The 23,989-nt window shown below is 40.6% G+C and overlaps 1 protein-coding gene across 1 annotated transcript in view; it reads right to left on the bottom strand.

Moving 5' to 3' along the window:
- Positions 1-23,989, bottom strand: part of ITSN1 (intersectin 1 (SH3 domain protein)) — a 196,230-nt gene that overhangs the window by 73,338 nt on the left and 98,903 nt on the right. The window contains exons 17-22 of the mRNA XM_011999125.1: positions 21,768-21,895; positions 18,548-18,777; positions 16,234-16,355; positions 13,752-13,766; positions 5,507-5,754; positions 2,712-2,871 (exon numbers count right to left, since the gene is read on the bottom strand). Coding sequence (XP_011854515.1) covers positions 2,712-2,871; positions 5,507-5,754; positions 13,752-13,766; positions 16,234-16,355; positions 18,548-18,777; positions 21,768-21,895 — 903 coding nt within the window. The remainder of the gene's footprint in view (positions 1-2,711; positions 2,872-5,506; positions 5,755-13,751; positions 13,767-16,233; positions 16,356-18,547; positions 18,778-21,767; positions 21,896-23,989) is intronic.

Genomic DNA, 23,989 nt, shown 5'->3' with positions numbered 1-23,989 from the left:
CGGACCTGCCACCTACATAGCTCCTCATCCCACAGCCCTTCTGCACTGTCTAATCCTCTCGGCCCCTTCATTGACTTCTCTCCATATGGATCCCAGGGTCGGCCTTTCAACTGCGCCCTCACTGGCATTTCAGAATCTCTCCCCCTGAGAAATCTTCCCCGTGTCTGCTGTGTCGACCTTTCTACATCGATGGGCCATAATGACCCCAGCCTGGGCTGGACGTGGACTCTGGGTTTGAATCCCAGGTCTGTCACTTACTAATTTTCTGGCTTTGGCAACTGTTTAATCTCTCTGAATCTCAATTTCCACATCTGTAAAGTAGAAATGATACTTTCTCCAAAAGGCTATTAAAGTGTAGCAATCCCACGGTAATGTAAGATGTGTGTAGGTGGGGAGGGGGCAGGAAGTTTAGTAAGATCCATGCACAGTATTGCTATGATAGAAATAACAGTGGTGAGCTATATAACTATTATTATTCCTAGTCCCAAGCTGTGAAGCATTGCTAGAGAAAGCTGAGGCAATGTGCAATGATCTATTACAGACTCAGGTTAAATTAAGCCAGGCAATTCTTCTTCTTCTTTTTTTTTTTTTTGAGAACTGAGTCTTGCTCTGTCGCCCAGGCTGAAGTGCCGTGGCGCAATCTCAGCTTACCACAACCTCCGCTTCCCAGGTTCAACCGATACTTCTGCCTCAGCCTCCCAAGTAGCTGGGATTACAGGAGCCCACCACCACGCCTGGCTGATTTTTGCATTTATTAATTTTTTTAGTAGAGATGAGGTTTCACCATGTTGGCCAGGCTGGTCATGAACTCCTGATTTCAGGTGATCTGCCTGCCTCCCAAAGTGCTGTGATAACAGGCATGAGCCACCGTGCCGGCCCAATTCTTCATTCTTCTTTGTTGGCTCCCTCATTTGCCTGCTCCCAAACCTCTTCTACACTCCGCAGCCCCTCCGGGCTCCTTCCTCACTGAAAACCGTATCATACAGCCCAAGCTGAACATTTTTCTTGGCTTTATCTTCTCCAGTCTCTTTTCACTCTTCCTCACCCAGAAGAAAAAGACTCCTGTCTTTTCTGTGCCTTTAATGTTGTCTGCCTTATACCAACTATATCCTCTGACACTTCACTTTTCCATCCCCATCTCCACTGGCAACATGGCTGGTTCTTGCTTTCCTGAGGCCCCTCCACTCTGGTCCTCCTCTTTCCTTTTGCAGATCTTTCCACTTCCTTGCTGCTCATTTCCTTTTACGCCCCTGCAGTGTGGTTTCATCCTTCTCCTTCCCAGGTTACAAAGCTCTACCTGTCACAATGAATGGTCTCTTCTTTGCCCTGACCACAGTACTTAATAACATAAGCAAACTCCCTCCCCCACCTCCACTTTCTGGAACAACCCCTCACCCCGTCACTGAGTCACTGTTAACTGAGCATGTGACACGTGCCAAATGCTGAGCTAGGACAGATGCAAAGGAAAGTACCATTTCCTGCTGAGTAGCTCCTCTTCTTCTTCCAGGCCACAGAACACACACGTACGTGCCTGTGGATTTGCTATTTTCGCCCTGTATTCTCTCTCCTTGGACGACCTCACACATTTCCTGAGATCCGATAACGTTCTCTACGGGAATGGCTCCCATCTATAATCCCGGTCTCGTGCTCTCTTCCACCCTCCAGATCTATGTTCCAACAGCCTGCTAGACAGGGTCCCACATTCACCTTCAACTCAACACAACTAAAACCCAACTCTTCCCTTTAACTGTGCATTTTCTGCCTTCCTCCTTTCCCCCTTTAAGGTGGGCCCTTTTTCTCAATCCCAGCCCTCTTCCCTTTCCTTCGGCTCCCACAGGCATTGTGACTCCAACCTCTTCACTCTTCTCTGCAGTCTCTCCCACCTGCACGCCTCTTCTGCTTCCACCGGCACCTCCCCACTTGTTGAACATGAACTCAGCTGGGTCCAGGCCTGCCCTGGGTCTCAGCTGGGTGACAGTAACAGCCCCCTGACTGGTGGCACTGCCCTGCCGGCCCTCTACTCTAATCTTCCTGCACACCACTCCTCCAGATGGATCTGCCTAGAGCCTGCGTTCCATCTGGGTGTTCTCAGATCAGAAATGATCCTGGAACCTCCAGTGCCTCCCAGAGGGGCACTTGTTGTTTGGCATGATTATTGATAGAAATTTCAGCATTTTATCATTATTGTATCAAGCAAAAGAGAACTATTCAGAATAACCACCTTTATCCTTTCAGACTTATTATTTCCGAGCAGGGCATTTCAGAGCCTCCCATTAACCTTTAATTGGTCTACCTTTTCCTGTAAAAACTCAGTGGTCTAGACAAATGGAGTGGTGCATGATTTTCCTTAAACACATTCTGCTTGTCTGCCTTAAAGCCTTTCTCCCAGCATTTTCTGTCTGATATGCTGGCTCTCTCCATTTTGTAGTAAGATCTTACCCACTGGTCAAGATGCAGCTCAAATGCCACTTCTGCAATGAAGTTTCCTTCATCAACCCAGGCAGGAGAAGTTGACTGTGCCCCACCCCCATCCCCAACTCCCAACTATTCACAGCAGATTTCTGGCTCCTGCGCTGGATTCCCATACTGCCAGCCAACCAAGACATGCATAACAAGGCTTGCTTCTAGATGACATTGCCAAAAAGCATTTGCTGAAGTTGTTGGCACTAGATAGCAAGCTAAGTCTTCACACTCTCACTGGCTGCCTTTACCTGGCCTAGCACAGGAGACGGGGAGGAGCCAGTGGCTGTGGCTGGAGTAAAGGCGGATCTCTGCCTTAACTGGCCGGCACTTGGAACGGTGAGAGAGGGCTGGGCTGCCCATGCATCCCAGTTATCCGTTTCTGGTTTCTCATTCGTGCTGGTGGGCCACCTGGAGGGAAAAGCACAACACCATGAATAGCAAGCACTCCCTAACATGCCAGCTTTTTACCCACAGTAAAGTACCAAAAAAAAAAAAAAAGAAAGAGAAAAAGAAAAAGAAAAAGATGGTAACTGATGAGCCTGTGTAACACAAACCTAGTATATTTATGTGGCTTTCTACAGTTAAAGAATGAGGAGGCTGGGTACAGTGGCTCATGCCCGTTATCCCAGCACTGTCAGAGGTCGAGGTGGGCGGATCACCTGAGGTCAAGAGTTTAAGACCAGCCTGACCAACACGGTGAAACCCCGTCTCTACTACAGATTCAAAAATTAGCTGGGTGTAGTGGCACACGCCTGTAATTCAAGCTACTAAAGAGGCTGAGGAAGGAGAAATGCTTGAACCCGGGAGGCAGAGGTTGCAGTGAGCCACGATCACATCACTGCACTCTGGACTGGATGACAGAGTGAGACTCGGTCTCAAAAAGAAAAAAAAAAACAAAAACGCATTAGCTGGGTGTGGTGGCGGGCATCTGTAATCCCAGCTACTTGGTAGGCTGAGGCACAAGAATTGTTTGAACCCGGGAGGTGGAGGTGGCAGCGAGCCACCGAGATTGCGCCACTGCACTCCAGCCTGGGTGACAGAGCAAGACTCTGTCTCAAAAAGAAAAATAAATAAAAGAACAAGGAGGAGAGGAAAAGGCATTTGTCTGAATCTTGATTTCCTCAGTGATAAAATGGGAACAATACTGTGCCACTTAAGGTTAGTTGTGAGGGTCACATGAAATACGGGCCAGGGAAATACTCTGTAACTGTAAAGCACTGGAGAAACATCCTCACATGATCATTTGCAATAACAATAGTTAAATGAGAAAAAAGAAGCTACCTGCCACCTATGGAGCTGGAGCTTCTCAACACCACTTCTCAGACCCATGCATCCTATAGTAAGTACCTGGTTGTATGCCTAGATGCCACAGCAATTACAAATGGCATCCTGACAGCAACCAGTTGTCCTGAGTCCCAGGGACAGTTCTAGTTTTGTGATTTTAATAATTTTAGATAAACAGGCTGAGCATGGTGGCATGCCCTAATCTCAGCGCTTTGGGAGGCCAAGGCTGGAGGATCACTTGAGTTCAGGAGTTCAAGACCAGCCTGGGCAACATAGTGAGACCTCATCTCTACAAAAAACTTAAATATTAGCTGGGCATGGTGGCATGCACCTATAGGCCCAGCTTCTTGGGAGGCTGAGGCAGGAATATTACTTGAGCCCAGGAGGTCAAGGCTGCTGTGAGCCATGGTTGTGCCACTGCACTCCAGCCTGGGTGATGAAGTGAGACCCTGTCTCAAAATAATAATAAATAATAATAATAATAAATAATTTTAGATAAATGTATCTGTGTGAGTGCAGATTTAAAGGCAATTTACTTTTTACATCTTTATAAGATACACAAACAAAACTGAAAACCAAAATAATTCCTGATTTTTCATTTGGAAAATAAGGTGCCCATAATTACAGCAAGAGAATTGCACACCATACATTTCATGAAGAAGAGGCATACTGATTTGATCCCCAGTAAAACAAACCCTGGAAAATATGGCATTAGTCTTCTATTTTAGCCTAAGCTTTCGTTTTAAACACTCAGAACTTTTCAGTCAAGACCAAAAGAGGAAAGGTAAAGTTTCAACTTGGAAGTCAAGCTAATGGAAGGCTTTTGTTTTTCTTACAGCAGAGATTAGATGGGGGGACCTTCTTTAACACCTTCAGCCTTTTATGTGAAAATAAAGTATGAAAAACTTGCTATTCCTTACATCCTTCCCTCCACTTCCTCCCGCCCTGGGTAATTATTCTTTCTTCCCTCTCTTTGTTCCATCTGATCCTTCTCCAGCAATACATCTGGATTCCTTGCCTTCAATATGTTTCTTCTGAAAGATGATTAGACTTGAAAAAAAATTTTAAACACTTCTTATTCAAATCACTCATAATTGTATCCTAGTATAAAATATTTTTAGACAATTGCTCATCTCGGTCATGGCCCTATAACTGGAAGTTTGAACAACAATTTCATCTATCATTTCAAACCTCTGCTTACACACAGTTTTTAAAATGCCCTGATGAACCAGGGCACAGAACTAACCATGGCCAAGTGCAAACAACTCTTCATTCTATTCTACATTTGTATAAGATTAATGAAAGTGGAAAGCTTTAAAGGAAACAGTTTTCTATCTTATTCAGAACCACATGACTGAATTCAATTTTTGCTTCTGCCTGGCAAAAAAAAAAAGTGCTATTTGCATGCAGGAAATGACTCTGAAAATTTGCTGACTGACATGGATGTCAAAACAGATTATTAGGAAACTGTATTTCTCCATTTCTTCCACAAGAATGATAGATACAAATACATTATTGAACAAAACAAGATAACAGGCTTCATTTTGTACCATGGCAAGTCACTGTTGGGCAATGACATCATTAAATCCAGTTCAGGGACTGTAATCTCCAATTTGGCAGCCAGAGAAAGGAGTATCGAAAATGAGCCAGCTCCCTCACACAGAAGGACAATCCAAGACTATGAAAATACTTAAGAGGGGGGAAAAAATGACCAAATTGGGATTTCAAAAATCACCAGAAAGAGCCCACCAACACGTACGTGGAGCTGAAGTCGGCCCAGTTATTGGGGGTCGTGGAGGGCTCTGAAGAGGTTACTGCCAAAGGGGCAGGGGTCTCACGCAAGGCCAGTTTGGGGGCAGGGGCAGATGTCGAATCAGTCACTGTTTTCACTGGAGCGGGAACCTCATTTTCTGGGATTTTCTCTGCATAGTTTGCAGGGAACCACCCTGTCTTTCCTTTTAATTCTCCTCCAAGCCAGCCGGGTTCTCCAGTTTGGCTTTCATCCACCTGTAGAAAAAGTCACAACTTTAATTTAAGTAGAACTAAATCAACCCCTGAAGAGACCCAGCACCCAACTACAGGGAAGTCCCAAGCCTCTGCCCTCTTTAGATTGACATATGGCATAGGAATTTCTTCATTTTAGTCCAAGTGTCTGGGAAAAGAGTCTAAGTAGTAATGCTGAAAAAAATGCACTATAATTCAAGTTCTTATTCTCTGTACTTTTTTAAAAAGCCTTACCCCATGCTTTCCTAATAATGGCAGTTGAGACAAAGTGCCTGGAGTCCTGAGGCATGGAATTTAAATATTATGATTTGGGAAGTGACTTGACAGGCTTCATCAGAAAGTCATGTCATTATTAAAAATAATTTGACTTGAGTTTATTACTTAAAGTTGAAAGCAAAGGGTGCAATCAATATAAATTCAGTACTCTTAAAACCTCCAATAACTAAGTAGTATTTATTTCAGTATAGGGACAAGGAAGATTTTTTTCAAAACCATGGCCTTAAACAGTTTCCACGGGAAGCAAAGCAGCCTGCTGCTGTGTTTAGGCATTTAAAAGCTCCACAGACACATGATGAGAAAATTAAGGAAGTGATTATTTACAGCAATAATCAATTTTATTAAGGTCCTGTAGTTTTCTTTCGTATACATTTAACTTGCATATTCACAAAAGTGCACAGGAAAATACAGAATTATACTGTTTAAAAATTTCACAGAGGCCATTTATTAATTTACTAATTTAAAAATTTCACAAAGGCTTTTAAGGTTTACATTTTAATTCTGACTCAAATGGATCACCCAAAATGGCCAAAATGATTCTACTTTTCTTTACGAGTTGTCGCTACTATTTTATGAGCAATAGGAGAATGACTTTGGAGGACAATCACATTTGCTATTAGGAAATTTATTTTTGGGCCGGGCACGGTGGCTCATGCCTATAATCCCAGCACTTTGGGAGGCTGAGGCGGGCGGGTTACCAGAGGTCAGCAGTTCAAGACCAGCCTGACCAACATGGTGAAACCCCATCTCTACTAAAAATACAAAATCAGCCGGGCATGGTGGCACATGCCTGTAATCCCAGCTACTCGGGAGGCTGAGGCAAGAGAATTGCTTGAATCCAGGAGACAGAGGTTACAGTGAGCTGAGATCATGCCATTGCACTCCAGCCTGGGCAACAAGAGTGAAACTCCATCTCAAAAACAATTTTATTTTCATTATTATAATTCTTATAACGGTCTTATTTTATGAAACTTTATATCTTATTTTACCCCTTCCTATGCTGCCTGAGGAGTAAAACATCAAACACTTCACTGGACATTAAAGTTGCTTCTTAGAAATCAGACATGAGTAGGTAGGGTCTTAACAATGATTTTGGAAAAATCTGACAAAAATACCAGTTATCTAATCCATTCAAGTATTCAGTAAAAATAAATTAAAAATAAAGCAAAAAATGATTACATTAAAGAAACCAAATATCTATCTGCATGTACTCAGTGGAGAGTGAGTAATAGGGTTCACTACTTATTAGCTTATTTGAATTAACAAATGCTTGGGGTAGAGGTGGAGAAAACAGAATGCAAGGCAAGGCTTACTACTGAATTCTACCTGTTATTTACAAAATATTCAGCAAGTAGGGGATGCCTGATTGCTGCTCCACTTTAGGGAAACTTTATCATCACAGATAAAAGCAATTTTTAAAGCTGAGAATTCTCCAAACAACCAAAAAAGGAATTCCCTTGCATAAAATGCAATAACACTTCCAAAGGTTGAATTTTTGGCTTCACAGCTCTTTCATTTCTGCTCGCACTCACACCCACGTGAACACACCAGCCACTTTCCAGTCATTGTTTTGTTCTTACTGTTCTTTTTCTGGGCAGCCCCAACTGTTTCTCTAGATGAGGATTTAAGATAAATTCTCCCCCGTGTGGATCTTCTTTTACGCTAAACTCAAATGGCTAGATGTCTTTCCTGCCTTGTTTACATTTTGGTGATATGGTGACACACTATAACTTTGCAGCTGCTCCATACTGGAAACATAGCCAGGTGCTGCCAGACTTCTCAGTAGGCTCAATAGTCAAGACCAGCCAACTTGGTTCTAGGACCAAAGATGATGTCAGGCAGGAGTGAGTTAGGAGTGTGAGCCAAACACACAATAATTAAGTGTCAAGACTGCGAAGTGCAATGATCAAGAACAGGGCTCTGCAGTTAGACCATCTCAATTTAAGTGCTAGTTCTACAATCTATTAACTGGTTGACTTTGGGCAAGTTTAATCTCGTGGCACCTCAGTTTTTTCGTCTGTAAAATGGGGATAATAAAAATACCTGTCTTATTATAATGCTCACTGTGAGGACTAACAAATATTTACACCAATGCCTGGCAGACTAAAAGTGTTAGATTTTTTTTTTTGAGATGGGATCTCACTCTTGTCACCCAGGCTAGAGTACAGTGGCACAATCTCAGCTCACTGCAACCTCTGCCTCTTGGGTTCAAGCAATTCTCCTGCCTCAGCCTCCCAAGTAGCTGGGATTACAGGCACCCGCCACCACGCCCGGCTGATTTTTGTATTTTTAGTAGAGACGGGGTTTCACCATGTTGGCCAGGCTGGTCTCGAACTCCTGACCTCAGGTCATCTGCCCGCCTAGGCCTCCCAAAGTTCTGGGATTACAGGCGTGAGCCACTGCACCAGGCCAGATTTTTTTTTTACATTATCTCTCCTGCTGCCTGGCTCTGACTTTGTGCTATAGTTCTCTTCCTTGGGATTCTGTCCTGTTCTAAAAGCCTAGTCTTGACTTTACCTTCACTCTAGGTAACAATATCCTTCTCTGTTCAGGAGTTCCCTACTCTAACTGCCTGGTCCCCCACTCCCTCTAGGTTTCTCTAGGTTTACCTTCTTGTTATAAGCAATCCTTTAGGGGCACAAGTGGATCCCTCGATTGATGGGAACTCCCACTCGTCTGCTCATTTTGGATCTCCTCAAAGGTCAGCTGCTTTGCTTAATTATGTCCCATGATCTATTGTCACTCCCTTGAAACACAGGGTATTGACTGGTTAATAAGACTTTTAGGCCAGGCGCAGTGGCTCACTCCTGTATTCCCAGCACTTTGGGAAGCCAAGGTGGGTGGATCACTTGAGGTCAGGAGTTTCAGATCAGCCTAGGCAACATGGTAAAACCCCGTCTCTACAAAAAATACAAAAATTAGCTGGGCATGGTGGCGCATGCCTGTAATTCCAGCTACTTGGGAGGCTGAGGCAGACAATTGCTTAAACCCGGGAGGTGGAGGTTGCAGTGAGCCAAAATCATACCACTGCAGTCCAGCCTGTCTCCAAAAAAAAAAAGACTTTTGGTGGACATCTGGAATGTGATCTGAAGCCCTGGGGAAATGTCCTCCCCCTCCAGTAAACTGATAGCACCCAGCCTGTCCCCAGATATGACAGAAAGTCTGCTGGTGCAGTGTACACCTAGGAGTGAAGGAGGGGGGCCACATCAGCCTCTTATCTCCATAAGCAAGAGCTTCTCCCAGCCCTAAGGACAACAGTGAAATCAGCATTTCACTTTAAGCAAAGAAATCTGCTGGTCTCAACAGTCCCCCAAACAATAGTCTCAATTAGTTTAATTTACTCTTACAAGTATATATCAGTTTTAATAAATTATTACAGTTTAAGGTTCAGGGGATGCAAGAGACATTGATTCTTAACACCCAAATTAAATTAACCACTTAGAAAGGTCAACATATGAAAATAAAAATCATTTCTTCCTGGATTTGGAAAACTACCCAAAATGTCAATCCAATTCTGGAAAACATAAGATTATGGCAGACCAAGAAGTAGGAACACAAATGGCTTTGTAATATGACTGGCTCCAACGTGGACTTTTTACACAATGTACATTTACCTACTGGGGGACCATAAGGGAGATGTTATTATTAACAATCTTGGTCTCAATACAATTTCATTTATCAGCCACACTGTAACACCCCAACGTATTTGGGGGTAATTCTAGTGAAACATCATTAAAGTGAAGTACAAACACCAGATATTACTCACATTTCTGGGACTATGTTACAGAGCTGGTCTACAAAATGTTAGTAATTACACACTGCATATTGTAGCTTACTGATGCAACAGTCAAATATACAAAGCAGCCACTTCAGGTTCAAGTCCGTTTGGCAAAGGCTGATAATATTACACCTCTTTTCTCAATTTTTATATGCTCAATGGCTGCCATCTTCATTAGATGAGATTAATATTTCTAAAATCTCTGACCCTGTCACAAAGGAGGGAAGCAGAAATTCCTTTTTCCCTCACAGAACACAATAAACAAGGGTAGCAAACAGGTTTAGCCTGTGTATTCAGACCAGCTGACAGTGGCTGCATGGAATGTGTTGAGGAGTGCAGGTAGCAAAACATTTTTCATGGATTCGGCGGTTTTGAAATATAAGATTTCTCCTCCAAATTCCTAGATGAGGATATTAAAATTATTTCTTTTTTTTTTTTTTTGGATGGAGTCTCGCTCTGCTGCCAGGCTGGAGTGCAGCGGCGTGATCTCAGCTCCCTGCAAGCTCTGCCTCCTGGGTTCACGCCATTCTCCTGCTTCAGCCTCCCAAGTAGCTGGGACTACAGGTGCCTGCCACCACGCCCGGCTTTTTTTTTTTTTTAAGTAGAGATGGGGTTTCACCGTGTTAGCCAGGATGGTCTCAATCTCCGGACCTCGGGATCCGCCCACCTCGGCCTCCCAAAGTGCTGCGATTACAGGTGTGAGCCACCGCACCCGGCCTTAAAACTCCTTCTAAAGCTCCAACCTGGAGGTTGGCAAATTTTGCCTCTGTTGCAACTACTCAAATCTGCCACTGTAGCACACAATATGTGAATGAAGGAGCCTGGCTGTGTTCCAATAAAACTTTATTACAAAACAGGCAGTGATTGGGCCAGATGTGAGCCAACCTTGTAATCATGTGTATATTGGTCCCTCAAAACCGCAGTGATATTACGGCCAATTGTTACTAAATGAGCTGCATTCTGATGTTTAATCTACGGAAATCTATGGAAGGTAGAGGAAAAAGGTATTGTTGGCTACATTTTAAAAAATATCTGTCAAGAGAAGAAAAGGAAAACAATGAGTTAAAAATTGGTATAAGAGTAACACTAAGACAAACAATTTCCAGAATGAACTGACTAGCTAATGACTAATAACTACTAAAGAAGTCCATTCTTCCTTGGGTATTTTTAAGAGGATATTTTCTAGAAATGCTTTAGGATTAGTCCTGACATGAACAAGAGATTAAGTTAGATCAGTGGTTCCTGAAATTGACTCCCTAACAGAACCACCTGGTCGGACTTTTGAATGCTGTATATGCAGTAACGTTCCCAGAATCTCTGGGGATGAGCCCTGGCATGGTTATTTTTTGGAAGCTCCCTCAGCAATCTGGATGCATTCAGGCCTGCACCAGTCCAAGTATAGCATTTAAACCAAGCTTGTCCAACCCACAGCCCACAGGCTGCATGTGGCCCAGGACAGCTTTTAATGCAGCCTAACACAAATTCATCAACTTTCTTAAAACATTATGAGATTTTTTGGCGATTTTTTTAAAGTTCATCAGCTATTGTTACTGTTAGTGTATTTTATGTGTGGCCTAAGACAATTCTTGCAATGTGGCCCATGAAAGCCAAAAGACTGTACTGATTTAGACACCCAGCCTGTGTTCTCCAGATAAACTTCAACAAAACAGCAGTGAGCATAGGTCTTCTCGTTTCTTATGTTCTACTAATATGTGACGGATGTCAAACTTGATTTAATTCACCCTCCAAGAATTGAGACTTCCAGATCAAGAGAGGCCATATATTTTCTAAGCATCTAAGCCTTAGCCATCAAGGTCAAACTCAATCGGAAAGCATTCAGTCCTCGCTGAGCACATCACTTCACACGGATTCCCCTCCTCCTCTAAATTCCTAGCAGAGTTAGTGAATATTTACTGAGAACTTCATCAAATATTGGCCTTTTCATGTGTTCCTCTAGATTTTTCTAAAAAGATTTTAACCATATGAATGGTAGACTTGATAATTTTCTATTATCAACAGCACTGAGAATAGTGCTATATACAAGGTATCACATTAAATTTTTGTTAACCATGAAAAATTATAGTTTTGGATAAAACCGGGCTAAGTTTTTCTACAAGCAAATTATTTTTAAGGCTAAGACTGCCTACATTGAAAAAGAAAACACTGTCACATTGGTAGACTTCTAAAAGTCGAACATATTATAGTAACCTATGTCCCAAAGATGTTTGAGGAATCTGAGAATCTGATGATGACTGTGCCCACAAAAGTAAAAGTGAACCCCGGAGTTTTCAACCTAGAGAGACTGACAGTAATGTTGTACTACATGTTTCATGCTCCTTGTTTGTTACCTGCAAAATTCATGAAATTAAAAAAATACAAACCTGTTGCTATTAGATGTCAATATCTACCTTTTTGCATTGATTGTTATCCTCACAATGATAACACAGTTGAATGGCACCTGGAGTATCACAATGCATTTTGTAGTACAAAACTGAAACACTGCTGCCCCTTCCGCAAGCCAACTAATTATGCCTAGTAGTACATTCTACATTTCATTACATATTTAGGAGGTCTGAGATAAAATAAACACTATTACAGTCCTGGGTAGATATTCTCTGTTATACTTGTCCTTAATTTATTTTTAGTTTTATTAAAAATTATAAATTAAATACATTTATAAAAATGAAAATAACATAGAAGTCTATAAAATTCAACATGAAAGCCCCTTCTTTACTGCCCAGTGGTAACCACTGTTAACAGTTTGATATATGTATTTCAAAATTGTTAACTATACATAAACACATGAATACATATATAGTTTTATTTCTAACCAAATGCAATTATGCTGCACATATTCTGCTTTTTTGATGGAAATCTTATATGTATATGTGATCTATATAAGTTTTAATCTTCATTATTTTTAGCTATATCATAATTTATTTAAACCATCCCTTTACTGATGGACACTGGGCTGTTCATTTCCTTTTACCAACACCACTGCAGTGAACATCCATGTACACACATATTTGTGCATGTGCCCAAAAGAGGAAGGAAAAGCATGAGAGGAAGGAGAAAAATAGAATTTCTGGGGCAGAGGGAATGAGAATTTTAAATCTAAACAGGCACTGCCAAATTGCCCTCCAAATCACTTAACCAATTTATACAACCATGCTAACAATGTATATTATATTCACTGTCCTATACTCTTGACAAAGCTGGATATTACCAGACTTTTAAACTTGCTCATTTGATAGAGGAACAATGCTATTTTGTTTTCTAACTTGCATTTTTCTGATCGCCCAAGAAGCTAAGCATCTTTTCATGTATTTTTTAAATAACTGACTTTTTACTTCATCTGTGAATGTCCCTTCCCACCCTCTGCCAATTGTTTAAGGCTTGTGGGTGTCTTTCAAAGTTAACTGTTTGGAATCTTTATGTAACAGGGGTAACCCTTTATGTAACCCTTGATCTCATATATTTTGAAATATAGACATTTTAATTTTTGCATATTGTCAACTGTCCATTTTTGCCTCTTACGACTTCTGGTTTTTATAGCTTAAAAAGGCCTTTCTTAGCCAGAAAATTATTCCAATAGTCTCCTTAAAAATTTTTGCTTCCCAGAATTGTTATCTTTTATGTTTAATCTACTTGGAACTCCTTTTTGTCTATGGCCTGAGATGAAGACTTGACCCAATTCCTTGCCAAACACAGAGCATTCAAGTTAGTCCTTAAAAGGAATCTAGCAAAAAGAAACCCAGTACACAAACTGAGAAGACTTATGATTTACTTTTTTTTTTTTTAAGCACAACCTACTACACAGACTCAAACACATTTTTACTGCCACAACAACACCCAGAGATATGTGCACTTACACAGAATTCAAGTGACTTAAAAGGACAAAACATTGAATAAGATGCAGACTTCCTGACAGTTAGGCAACACTTACCCATTCCCCTTTAACCTCCACCAGGAAAGCAAAGGTTTGAAAGCAAGGCAAAATATATGTTTAATGACATGCTTTATTCTTACAGCATATCTAAACTCTACGCATCTCATCAAGCTGGTGGTTAACTAGCCAATTCGAGGAAAAGGTTTCAACAGGCCTACGATTATAGGTGAAGCCCAAATATGTTACCGAAAAAGAGCAACACTTTCTCATCAAGATACAGATCACCTGCAACATTTCCTTATCATAACATTTCACAACGTTCCCTTACTTTAGGATGAGAGCGAGCTGCTTCTCTGCACCTTGTGTTGCAAGAAAATCCAGTTTCAAAAATATTAGGCTGGTTTGTTTAACGTTAAAAAAAATTGTAATGAGGTCCTCATTGATGTGACATTGTATTTTCAGAAATTTTAGATTCCTATTACATGGCATTTACATATTTTACAATTAATCTGCTTTACAGGATATACTACTTCAAATATGAGGCAGTATGAGTAAAGTAGCTTCAGGCTATTAGAAACCACAGTGTAGGAAACAGCAGGTGGTGAAGTCAGAGGAAAGCTGACAAACATGCCCTGCTGGCTCGAGTTACCGTTTGTGTGCGCAGAGTGGAGTGCCCAAACCCACAGTTCTTTCTGTAAAGGATGAGTAAGGCTGGCACCCAGCATGTTTCAGTCAATAACTGTGTGCTGAATGAAGCCATGGAGTATATTTGAAGAGGTTTTCACTATTGTTAAGGTGATTTTAACTTTGAAAGATCTGGAGCCTGGGCAACATAGGGAGACCCTATCTCTACAAAAAAATAAAAAAATAAAGATTAGCTGGGTGTGGTGGCACACACCTCTGAGCTACTCAGGAGGCTGAGGCAGGAGGATCACTTGAGCCTGGGAGGTGGAGGCTGCAGTGAGCCAAGATCACGCCACTGCACTCCAGCCTAGGTGACAGAGTGAGACTCTGTCTCAAAAAAAAAAAAAAGAAAGAAAGAAAAGAAAAGAAAAGAAAAGAAAAAATAATTTGGGATTTTTGGCCTTGCTTCTTCTAGCCCATGGTAATTACAGAGAAAACAGCGCTATTAGGAAAAAAGGGGACATAGGAATTGATTTCTCTAAGTGCTAAACATACTTATTTCTACGTATTTTAGCCTATTAAAGATCCACAGATATGATGTGTATATGGCAAGATAAATGCATGAGTAATAGTATAATCACCTGTACAACACCCTTTATACTTCAGACATACAGTCCTTGGGCAAGAAATATGTTGTTTCAATTGTTAACTTTCATAGTTCTTTACAAATTCTAGGCCAGGCATGGTGGCTCATGCCTGTAATTTCAGCACTTTGGGAGGCTGACATGGGAGGATCGTTCGAGCCCAGGCAATTCAAGACCAGCCTGGGCAACACGGAGAAACCCTGTCTCTACAAAAAATACAAAAATTAGCTGGGCATGGTGGTGCATGCCTGTGGTTCCAGCTACTTGGGAGGATGAGGTGGGAGAATCACTTTGCTTGAGCCCGGGAGGCAGAGGTTGCAGTGAGCCAATATCACGCCACTGCACTCCAGCCTGGGCAACAGAGTGAGAAGTTGTGTCAACAACAACAAAAAAAGCTAAATTATCTTTTAAAAAAAAAGTGCTAAGAGTAATGCAAAGTTGACGACTTCTAAGACTCTAAAAATGAGTAACTAGAACAAGGAACTACTATTTTCTTTTAGAAAATGATTTAGATCAACCATGTTGTTTGATTTTCTTTCTTAAACTGGTTCCTATAGTTTTAGTCACATCATAAGATTGTTATTAATTAAAGGAAAGAAACAGTAACAAAGTAAAATTTTAAATTATTTTCTGTTTCAGAGTAGGAAAGCAGATTAACTGTGTAATTCATTACTCTTTTTACATAATTCAAAGTTCACATAATTAAAGGGAAAAAAGATGCTCTGATGCAAAGATACAAAAGCTATTGCAATTATGAGAATGATGATAGGTGTTCTGCACTTATAACTATTTCTTAAAGACTCCTGGCCTCCTCCCACCTTGGAGGATCCTAGTGTGTGTGTATATATATGTACATATGCACACTAGTATATATTATATATATAATATATATACACACGCATGCTAGTATATAGTCTATACATCATATATAAAATATATGTATTACATATATATTTATACTCATATATTTATACTCATAGTATATAAGTAGTAATCTAAACTCTGAAATTATCAGACATTTATAGATTTAAAAATACGAACACATTGTCTTTACCAACTCAATTTTAAAGTGATGTTGGGATACATTTTTTAAATGCCATCTTTCATTTTAATAAAAAAGAAAGAAGACTGAGCTTACACTTTAAAAATCTAGATGCTGAATTATTGGGTTTCATACTCACTGACAATCTCACAATTGTTGAATAAAGTGAAACAAGAGGACAGAGGCTAATCTTCAACAGAAATGACCCTCTCACTGGAGTCTTTCTTACCATGACTATGTCTCCTGGCTGGATAGTGATTTCATCATGGCTTCTGGATTCAAAGGGGTACAGTGCCCGGTAATATACCACTTTTACGTTTTCCTGTGCAGAAATGGTAAGTGGACCTTTTTCTGTTTACAAAAAAGGTGGGGGGACAAAAATAAATAATTACAGAGAACATAAATGTATGACAACAAGCCAAACAACTAACCTCTCCTCTATTGCCTATCTTCACCTCTGAACTATTTCCCTCCATTCAAGGAATTTCTGAAACACATACTGACTGCCAAAGCAGAGCCAAATCTGACGTCAGCAACTCAAACCCATCAGAGAGTTCATTGGTGACTCCCTCTAAACAAAGGTCATTCCAAGGCTGAGTGCAGCCAGGCTGCCTAAAGGTTCCTTGTCTCTGCCTCTTGGCTTGGGCTCTAGCAGTGCAGATCTGTAAAGCATCAATACCCCCTCCTCCCTACCCAGCGTGTTGAGTACAATGTAGCAGTTAGGATACGACCCAAAGTCTGAATCAGCCAAGGAGCAAACTTGTTTGGGAGGGAACAGAGGCACCAGTTTCCATACCAAAACATGAAAATGCAGATGTTTTAGGCTCTTTAACATGGTCATATAAAACCTAAGTGCTGATTTCAGTTATACTGATAATCCCCAATGAAGAAACTCTTCCTATACATTTCTCTGGGAAATAGTGAGCCTAAGAATGAACCCTAGATGAAAATAATTTAGACTTTAAATGAAACAAAATGTTTAAAAATGCACATGAGCAGAGGATATTTTGCATTCTGGTTAGCAACAACTAATAACAGACCTTTGGGCATTTTTACTCAAAAGCTACAAGTATTTTGACATATAACTCTCTTATCCAGAAAGCAATGAGGGTAAAGTATTATCTCCACATGATTTTGAACTGTATGACATGCAAGATTTCCTACTGACTGAAGGCGAAAAAACAAATCTTCATTTTATACTAGGAGGACGTGTGAAGAACTTAAACTAACTGCCTAAGATCAATGGTGAAATTATTTTCAGATAGAAAAAAACTATCAAAAAATTAATTTGCCCCTCCTATGACATGGTTGCTACTGTGTAGGTCTGATGCCCTGCCAGTCTTTCCCGTGGACTGCACGAATCTGAAGGCAGGTAGGTGCCTACTGCAGCTCCATACCTCACACCCATCTCAGCCCACTATGCAGCTGGGAACCAGTAAACCTTTACAGAATAGCTTGAAAGTGTTTTTTCTTTCTTTTCTTTCTGTATACTGCAGCACTAAAGAGGTACACAGATGACCAAGCAAAATTGGTATAATTTTCCACACAAAGAAAAAGCAACAACTTGTTTCCGCTGAGCATTATTTGCAAAACTGTAAAATCACACAACCACACAAGAATCTTAAATACATTCTAGCTTACATCTGTTATTATAAAGGATAGCTTTTCCTAGCTATTCCAATTAGATCAGTCTTTCATTTACCTTTTTGTTCAGTCTTTTATTTATCCTTTTTTTTAAAAAAAAAGGCAAATTAGGCCAGGCATGGTGGCTCATGCTTGTAATTTCAGTACTCAGAAAGGCCAAGGTGGGAGGATTGCCTGAGGCCAAGAGTTCAAGACCAACCTGGGCAACAAAGTTAGGACTCCATCTCTACAAAAAAAAAAATTAGCTGGGCATGGTGGTGCACACCTATAGTCCCAGCTCCTTGGGAGGCTAAGACAGGAGGATTGCTTAAACCCAAGAGTTTGAGGCTGCAGTGAACTATGACTGTGCCACTGCACTCTAGCCTAGGCGACAGAGTGAGACTGTCTCAAAGAAAAAAGAAAAGCAAAGAGAAGTAAAGAAAAGAAAAAGCAAATTATGTTCAAAGGACAAAACACTGCCACTTTTCAAAAAGTAAAAGCAGTTTTATGCAATGCAGACCGAAGACAGCGAATACCCCATCAGTGGAGGCAAGGGTGAAAGGTGCCACTTTCTGTTGCAGAAACAGCCCAGAAATTCCAGGGAGGGAAGTAACAAACCAGAGAAACAGCAGGTTCTTTTGCAGCATATACGACCAGTGGAACTTCACGCCACTTGTTAACTCTATAGAGGACTCGTGGATGCCGGTGTAATGTGGGCCAGAGGCTGGCATGGTGATGGGAGAATTACACAGATCTCAACAGACCCTGGGGAAAGAAGAGCTGCCACGCTCAAAATAAGAGACTGATGTTCTCATCTGTTAATGTAGGCAAGACTGGTCCTGATGAGATATGGGCGTTTTTCAGGAGGATCTGGGAGAGAAGATGACTTATTTTCTAGAATTATTTTTGGCTTCTAATACCTGAAGTGGACCAGGGTGCCTGGACAGCTGGCTTAGCTGGTTCTTGGTGCTGATGGAAAAGCCGACCCAGCTTGTCTTGTGCTTCCTGTTTGCCTTTCTCCTCACCATCCTTCTTTTTGATACTCTCCTCCCTTTTCAGTTTTTCCTCCTCGTGGAGTTTTCTTGGTCGCTGATGCTCGTCCTCCTGCTGCACATGCTCCAGCCACTGCTTGTCCCTTTCCTGAGCTCGTCTGCCAACAAACAAACTTGATTACAGCAAGGAAGCAACTCTAAGTTAACACTACTGTTGCCTCTTTTCATAAAAAAAGCTCCATCCAGTAAATGGGATGGGAAACATCAAGGGAACATTGTTCTTCAGACGGGGCAACTGAATCAGGGCTTCAGTTCTGAGTGAGAAGGAATCACATGATTTAGGAAAACACAGAAAATTTCTGATGTATTTTATAAAGTGGTTACAAGAATAAGAAACATACTTCTTAATAATAAAGCTGGTATTAAACTGACCAAACAGAGCCATAAAACACAGAGAACATAACTTCTATAAAAATAAAATACACCCAACACTGTAAATGAAATATCACTTAAAATAAGTACATGATCAATCAGATCACTAAAATTTCCCCCCAGCAAAGGGTACAACACATTTACATGCATACATGTTGCTCCCCAAACCTGAAGCTGAAAGCAAGGGATTGTTTTATTGACTTCAACTACTTTGATTTTGTTTTTCAAAGTAGCTACCACAAATAGATAATTGTAATTAAATCCAGGCCTTGTAATTTTTGATGGCCTCAACCTGAAACCCACAGTAAAAGACTGAGAATGATTTTTCTCATTCTATAATACTTTATAAAGTCAGAAAATACTTTAAATGAAACTAATATGTAATAACAAATGATATAATAATAACTAGCTCTCCATATATTAACTCCTTTAAACTGCGAATCAGGTAGGTAGTCTTAGTATTACTCCCATTTTACAAATAAGGAAGCTGGGGCAGAGATATTAAATGACTTGTCCACATCACACAGTCATATGTGCCTGGGCTTCAATCCCAGGCAGCCTGGTCCCAGAGTCTCCACCCTGAACTGCCATCCTGTGACATGGCTAACGCACACAGGTCATTGGCTAGAATTAGGAATTTGCCACGGGAACATAATTGAAACAAATTATACTTTTATTCTCCATTGTCAAAAAATTACATTTATTGCTACTCTGTATGAATGTGAAATTTTTATGCAGAAGTCGTCAAACTTAAATCTTAAACATTTTATTTACAATTTTTAAAATGTCTTTTAGGAAAGTATAAAAACATTTTTTGGAGCGGTAAGGATACTGTTATTCATGACAACAAAAAACCATAATAAAAACAGTGGCCAGGCACGGTGGCTCACGCCTGTAATCCCAGCACTTTGGGAAGCTGAGGAGGGCGGATCACCAGGTCAGGAGTTCTAGATCAGCCAGGAGTTCTAGACCAACATGGCGAAAGCTCATCTCTACTAATAATATAAAAATTAGCTGGGCGTGGTAGCGCACGCCTGTAGTCCCAGCTACTTGGGAGGCTGAGGCAGGAGAGTCGGTTGAACCAGGGAGGCAGAGGTTGCAGTGAGCTGAAATCATGCCACTGCACTCCAGCTTGGGTGACAGAGTGAGACTCCGTCTCAAAAAAAAAAATTACTTTATATTTTCTACCAATAAAGGTCACCATATATAGTGTACAACCATCTAATTTCTGAAGTTAATTTGGAGTAGTTTTTATCTATGTAATTGGAATATATATTACATATTATATTTTTATTATGCTATTTTCTGTATTATGCTATTTTATGTATTTTATGTATTTTTCTGTATTTTATGTTTATTTCTACTCTGTAGGAATTTAACAGTTCAGTGCAGTATAGTGTGAATAATAAAAGCATTTTATACACTGTGGAGGTAAGAAAAGGATGGAATCAATCAATACATCCAAGGAGGAGACCCTTAGTCTGACCCCCAAGAAAACCATAAAACAATCATGTAAATTGGTTTGGGACCCCAGATACCTTCCCACTGGCACTGAAAAACAAACAGACGACTCTACATACCCATAAGAAAGTATGCACAGCTCTCCGCAGGTTAACTGAACTCAGCCCACTAAAGTTAACGACTTACGACTTGTCTCAAGTATCCATTTCGTCGTCTTTTTAATCTAATTTCTTTTTCTTTTCTTTTTCTATTTTTGAGATAGAGTTTCTCTCTGTTGCCAGGCTAGAGTACAGTGGCATGATCTCAGCTCACTGCAACCTCCGCCTCCTGGGTTCAAGTGATCCTCCTGCCTCAGCCTCCCAAGTAGCTCGGACTACAGGCACGTGCCACTGTGCCCAGCTAAATTTTTGTATTTTTAGTAGAAACGGGGTTTCACCATGTTGGCCAGGATGGTCCTAATATCTTGACCTTGTGATCCGCCCACCTTGGCCTCCCAAAGTGCTGGGATTACAGGCGTGAGCCACTGTGCCTGGCCTTAATCTAATTTCAATTACCAACTTTTATAATTTACAGGCTGTCATTGGGACATTTGGTCATTTTTGTTTTGTGAAGTCTAAAATTAACTGACATTTAAAAGGCAAATATCCAGTAACAAAATCAGACACAAATTTCTACAATTTACCACAGTAAGTTACAAGTAAAAATAAAAACATCACAAACACAAATCTTCAAAAACAGATAAAAACATGTCTGTATCCTACGCACTAAGCAGCAGTGGCAAATTTCCCCCTTTTGTACTAAAGTTTAATTTGCAGTTGAAAAACAGAAGGGAAACAGAGGGGCCCACCTTGACCCTGCTGGAGAAGCCCTGTGTGGGGCGCTAGCTCAGTGGCTTAGATTTTAAACCAGGCATTCCAACCCCTGTTAGCTGTTAGTAAAAGGCTGTGAACTAGAAATGTTATTTTGGCCATTAACATGCAAATGAGCACACCAAGTGTCCCAATTTCCTTGTATAATTCCATTTATCTACATAGTAGTAGCTTAGAGAGCTCTGGGAACTAACCAAAAACTTCAGGGGGTACTGATATATGCAAAGATTTATATATACACGTGTTTGTGTTTGCACTCACACTTCACACGCACACTAAAGACTGAAGGCTCTTTCTGGTGCAGTAACTACTTGGAGAAGCCAGGCAAAGAATAGTAAATCCTCAAAGTTCCTTCCAGATGAGTCCATAATCCAAAGAAGACTCACCTTTGGGCTTCTTCTTTTTGTTTTTCTAATTCTATGATCTTTCGCTCTTGTTCTTTCTGTTTCAGTCGTTCAGCCTCCATCGACTTTTGCTTCTGGAGTTGCTGCTTATTATGTATTTCTCTTAGTTCCTATAATTAACCAAGAAACAGCTCATGTAGCGACATGAGTGACAAATACATCAACTATTTATCAGCATGCAACATTTCATAGTGGGAAGCCTAGGACACTTAGGAGATAACGTTTCAGAGTTGGAAAAAGTCAACTTGGAAAGCTAAAATCACACCACATTTTGACGTGACTGATTTCCAAAGGCCACTTCAGATTACATGCTAATGAGCCATACACATTATACCATTTTCCATGATCTGCTCTAGAAGAAAGCTGCTAGCGAAGGGCAGGAGAGGAGCTCTACTGATAAGGCTCAGCAATCATAATGGAACGTAACCAGTTCCAAGATATGGTGAGGATCATGAATAAAACTTAAGCTTCTTTTGATTATCAGTCAACACCAACCTCTACTGACTTTGAAAATACACATGCCTCTTCTTCACTCACTACCTCCATTCAAACCTCACCTCCACCTTTCACTAAGCTGCCTTAGAACAAATGGACATCTTTTTGCTACTCAATTCTTTGACCTCAATTCTTCCCCCTAGGGTCTATTTTTCTTCAAATTACACCTCTTCCAGAGCATCTTTTCTTACTAAATCTATCCTTCAAGTTGCTAACTGCCCCAAACTAAACCAGCAATCAGGTTGAAAGTAAAAAGCTATAATTTGATGATGACTACCTTGGATCCAATTTCCTCACTTGATACTAGCTGCAGGAATAGCAGTAATTTCCTTAGCAGGCTACTGAAAATAAAATGCATTCTATGATATTTAAAGTACTTGAGTCACAAGTTTAAACACCTGAAAATATAAAGAACAAGGAAACGTCTGCTGAGGAAGAAACTCCCTGATTCCACAGAAATCAAAAGGTCACCAATAGATTGAGTCACTGAAACTCGTCTTACTTGGGCCAACAATAAATCAGATGAGTCAAAGTGCCCAGTAGAGCTAAGGTATCTTTCCAGTTGATTTCTTGATCTAACCAGGGCTGGTCCTCCCAGTACATGGCCCAGGGATCTCTATGGGGAGATTTAAGGACTAAGATTTGCCCTGTCTTCTATCGCTTTTCTCACTGGCGAGACTAGATGGGCGGGTTTCTTCCAGGCCCTAAAATTCCTACCTTTAGATTCATTCAGAGATTGAAAAACAAAGATAGACCATTTGTCGGTAGAAGGCCAGTATTAAAATATGCACTTGTTACTGGAAAAATTTCTTAAGGGTTAGGCTAACCTTTTCCTACTAATTTTGCTAAGGTTAAAGTTAAAATGCATATACAAATGTTTTATAAACTGTAAGTGATGCTGAGTGGCTTTAAAAGAGAACAATGAGATAAAAGAAAAAGTTTAACCGGAGATTAGGAGGCTGGGGGAGGTACTTAGAAGAGGAAGGCATGGGAGGAAAAGGGGAAGGGGAAAGGGGGAAGAAGGAAAAAAAGGAAAGGAAGGAAGGGGGAAGGAGGGAAAAGAAGGGAGGAAGGGACTTCAGTGGGGGAACCTCGCAGATGACACTAGGAACATCCAGGCAGGACACAGCAGGAAAAGGTACCTTTGTAAGGCACAAATTGGACTGCTCCCTATGGCAGCAGACCTGACATGTGGAACAGAGGAAAGGGGAAAAGAAGGCTAAGACTGGGAAGCAATGATGAAGTCTCACACTGTTTAAAGTGCTGAGATCAGAAAATCAACCCTAGGGAGAAAGAAGTCCATTTTTCATCACCTTTCTCACTGCCATACCAAGGGATGTAAAACTTAAGTGTTAAAAAATCAGCAGTATTGGTTTTCTTAGTAACCCAGAATCAAGAATAACTAGTAATCAGTAATAACATGAATGAAAATTTCATTTTCATTACCATCAAATTCTTAAAATAGGTTCAGAAAAAATAATTTACAGCAAAAGACTATACTTAAAAGGTACAGAACTGGGAATCAAGAAACCAGGATTCTAATCTCAGGTCCCTGACATGAGCTGGCAGATGAATCAGAATAGATGATCTTTAGGTGTTCTTCGAGTTTGGGGATCTGTTAAATCTTAGACATTGTTCATCACATGAGTATCTATTTATTTCAGTGTCTGTTTTATTTAGAATTTTATTCCTAACTGCAAGAATGAGTG

The sequence above is a fragment of the Mandrillus leucophaeus genome, unplaced genomic scaffold (assembly GCF_000951045.1).
Source record: "Mandrillus leucophaeus isolate KB7577 unplaced genomic scaffold, Mleu.le_1.0 Scaffold582, whole genome shotgun sequence".
Lineage (NCBI taxonomy): Eukaryota > Metazoa > Chordata > Mammalia > Primates > Cercopithecidae > Mandrillus > Mandrillus leucophaeus.
Note: the sequence above shows the minus strand (reverse complement) of the source record. Positions and strands in the feature narration are given on the sequence as shown.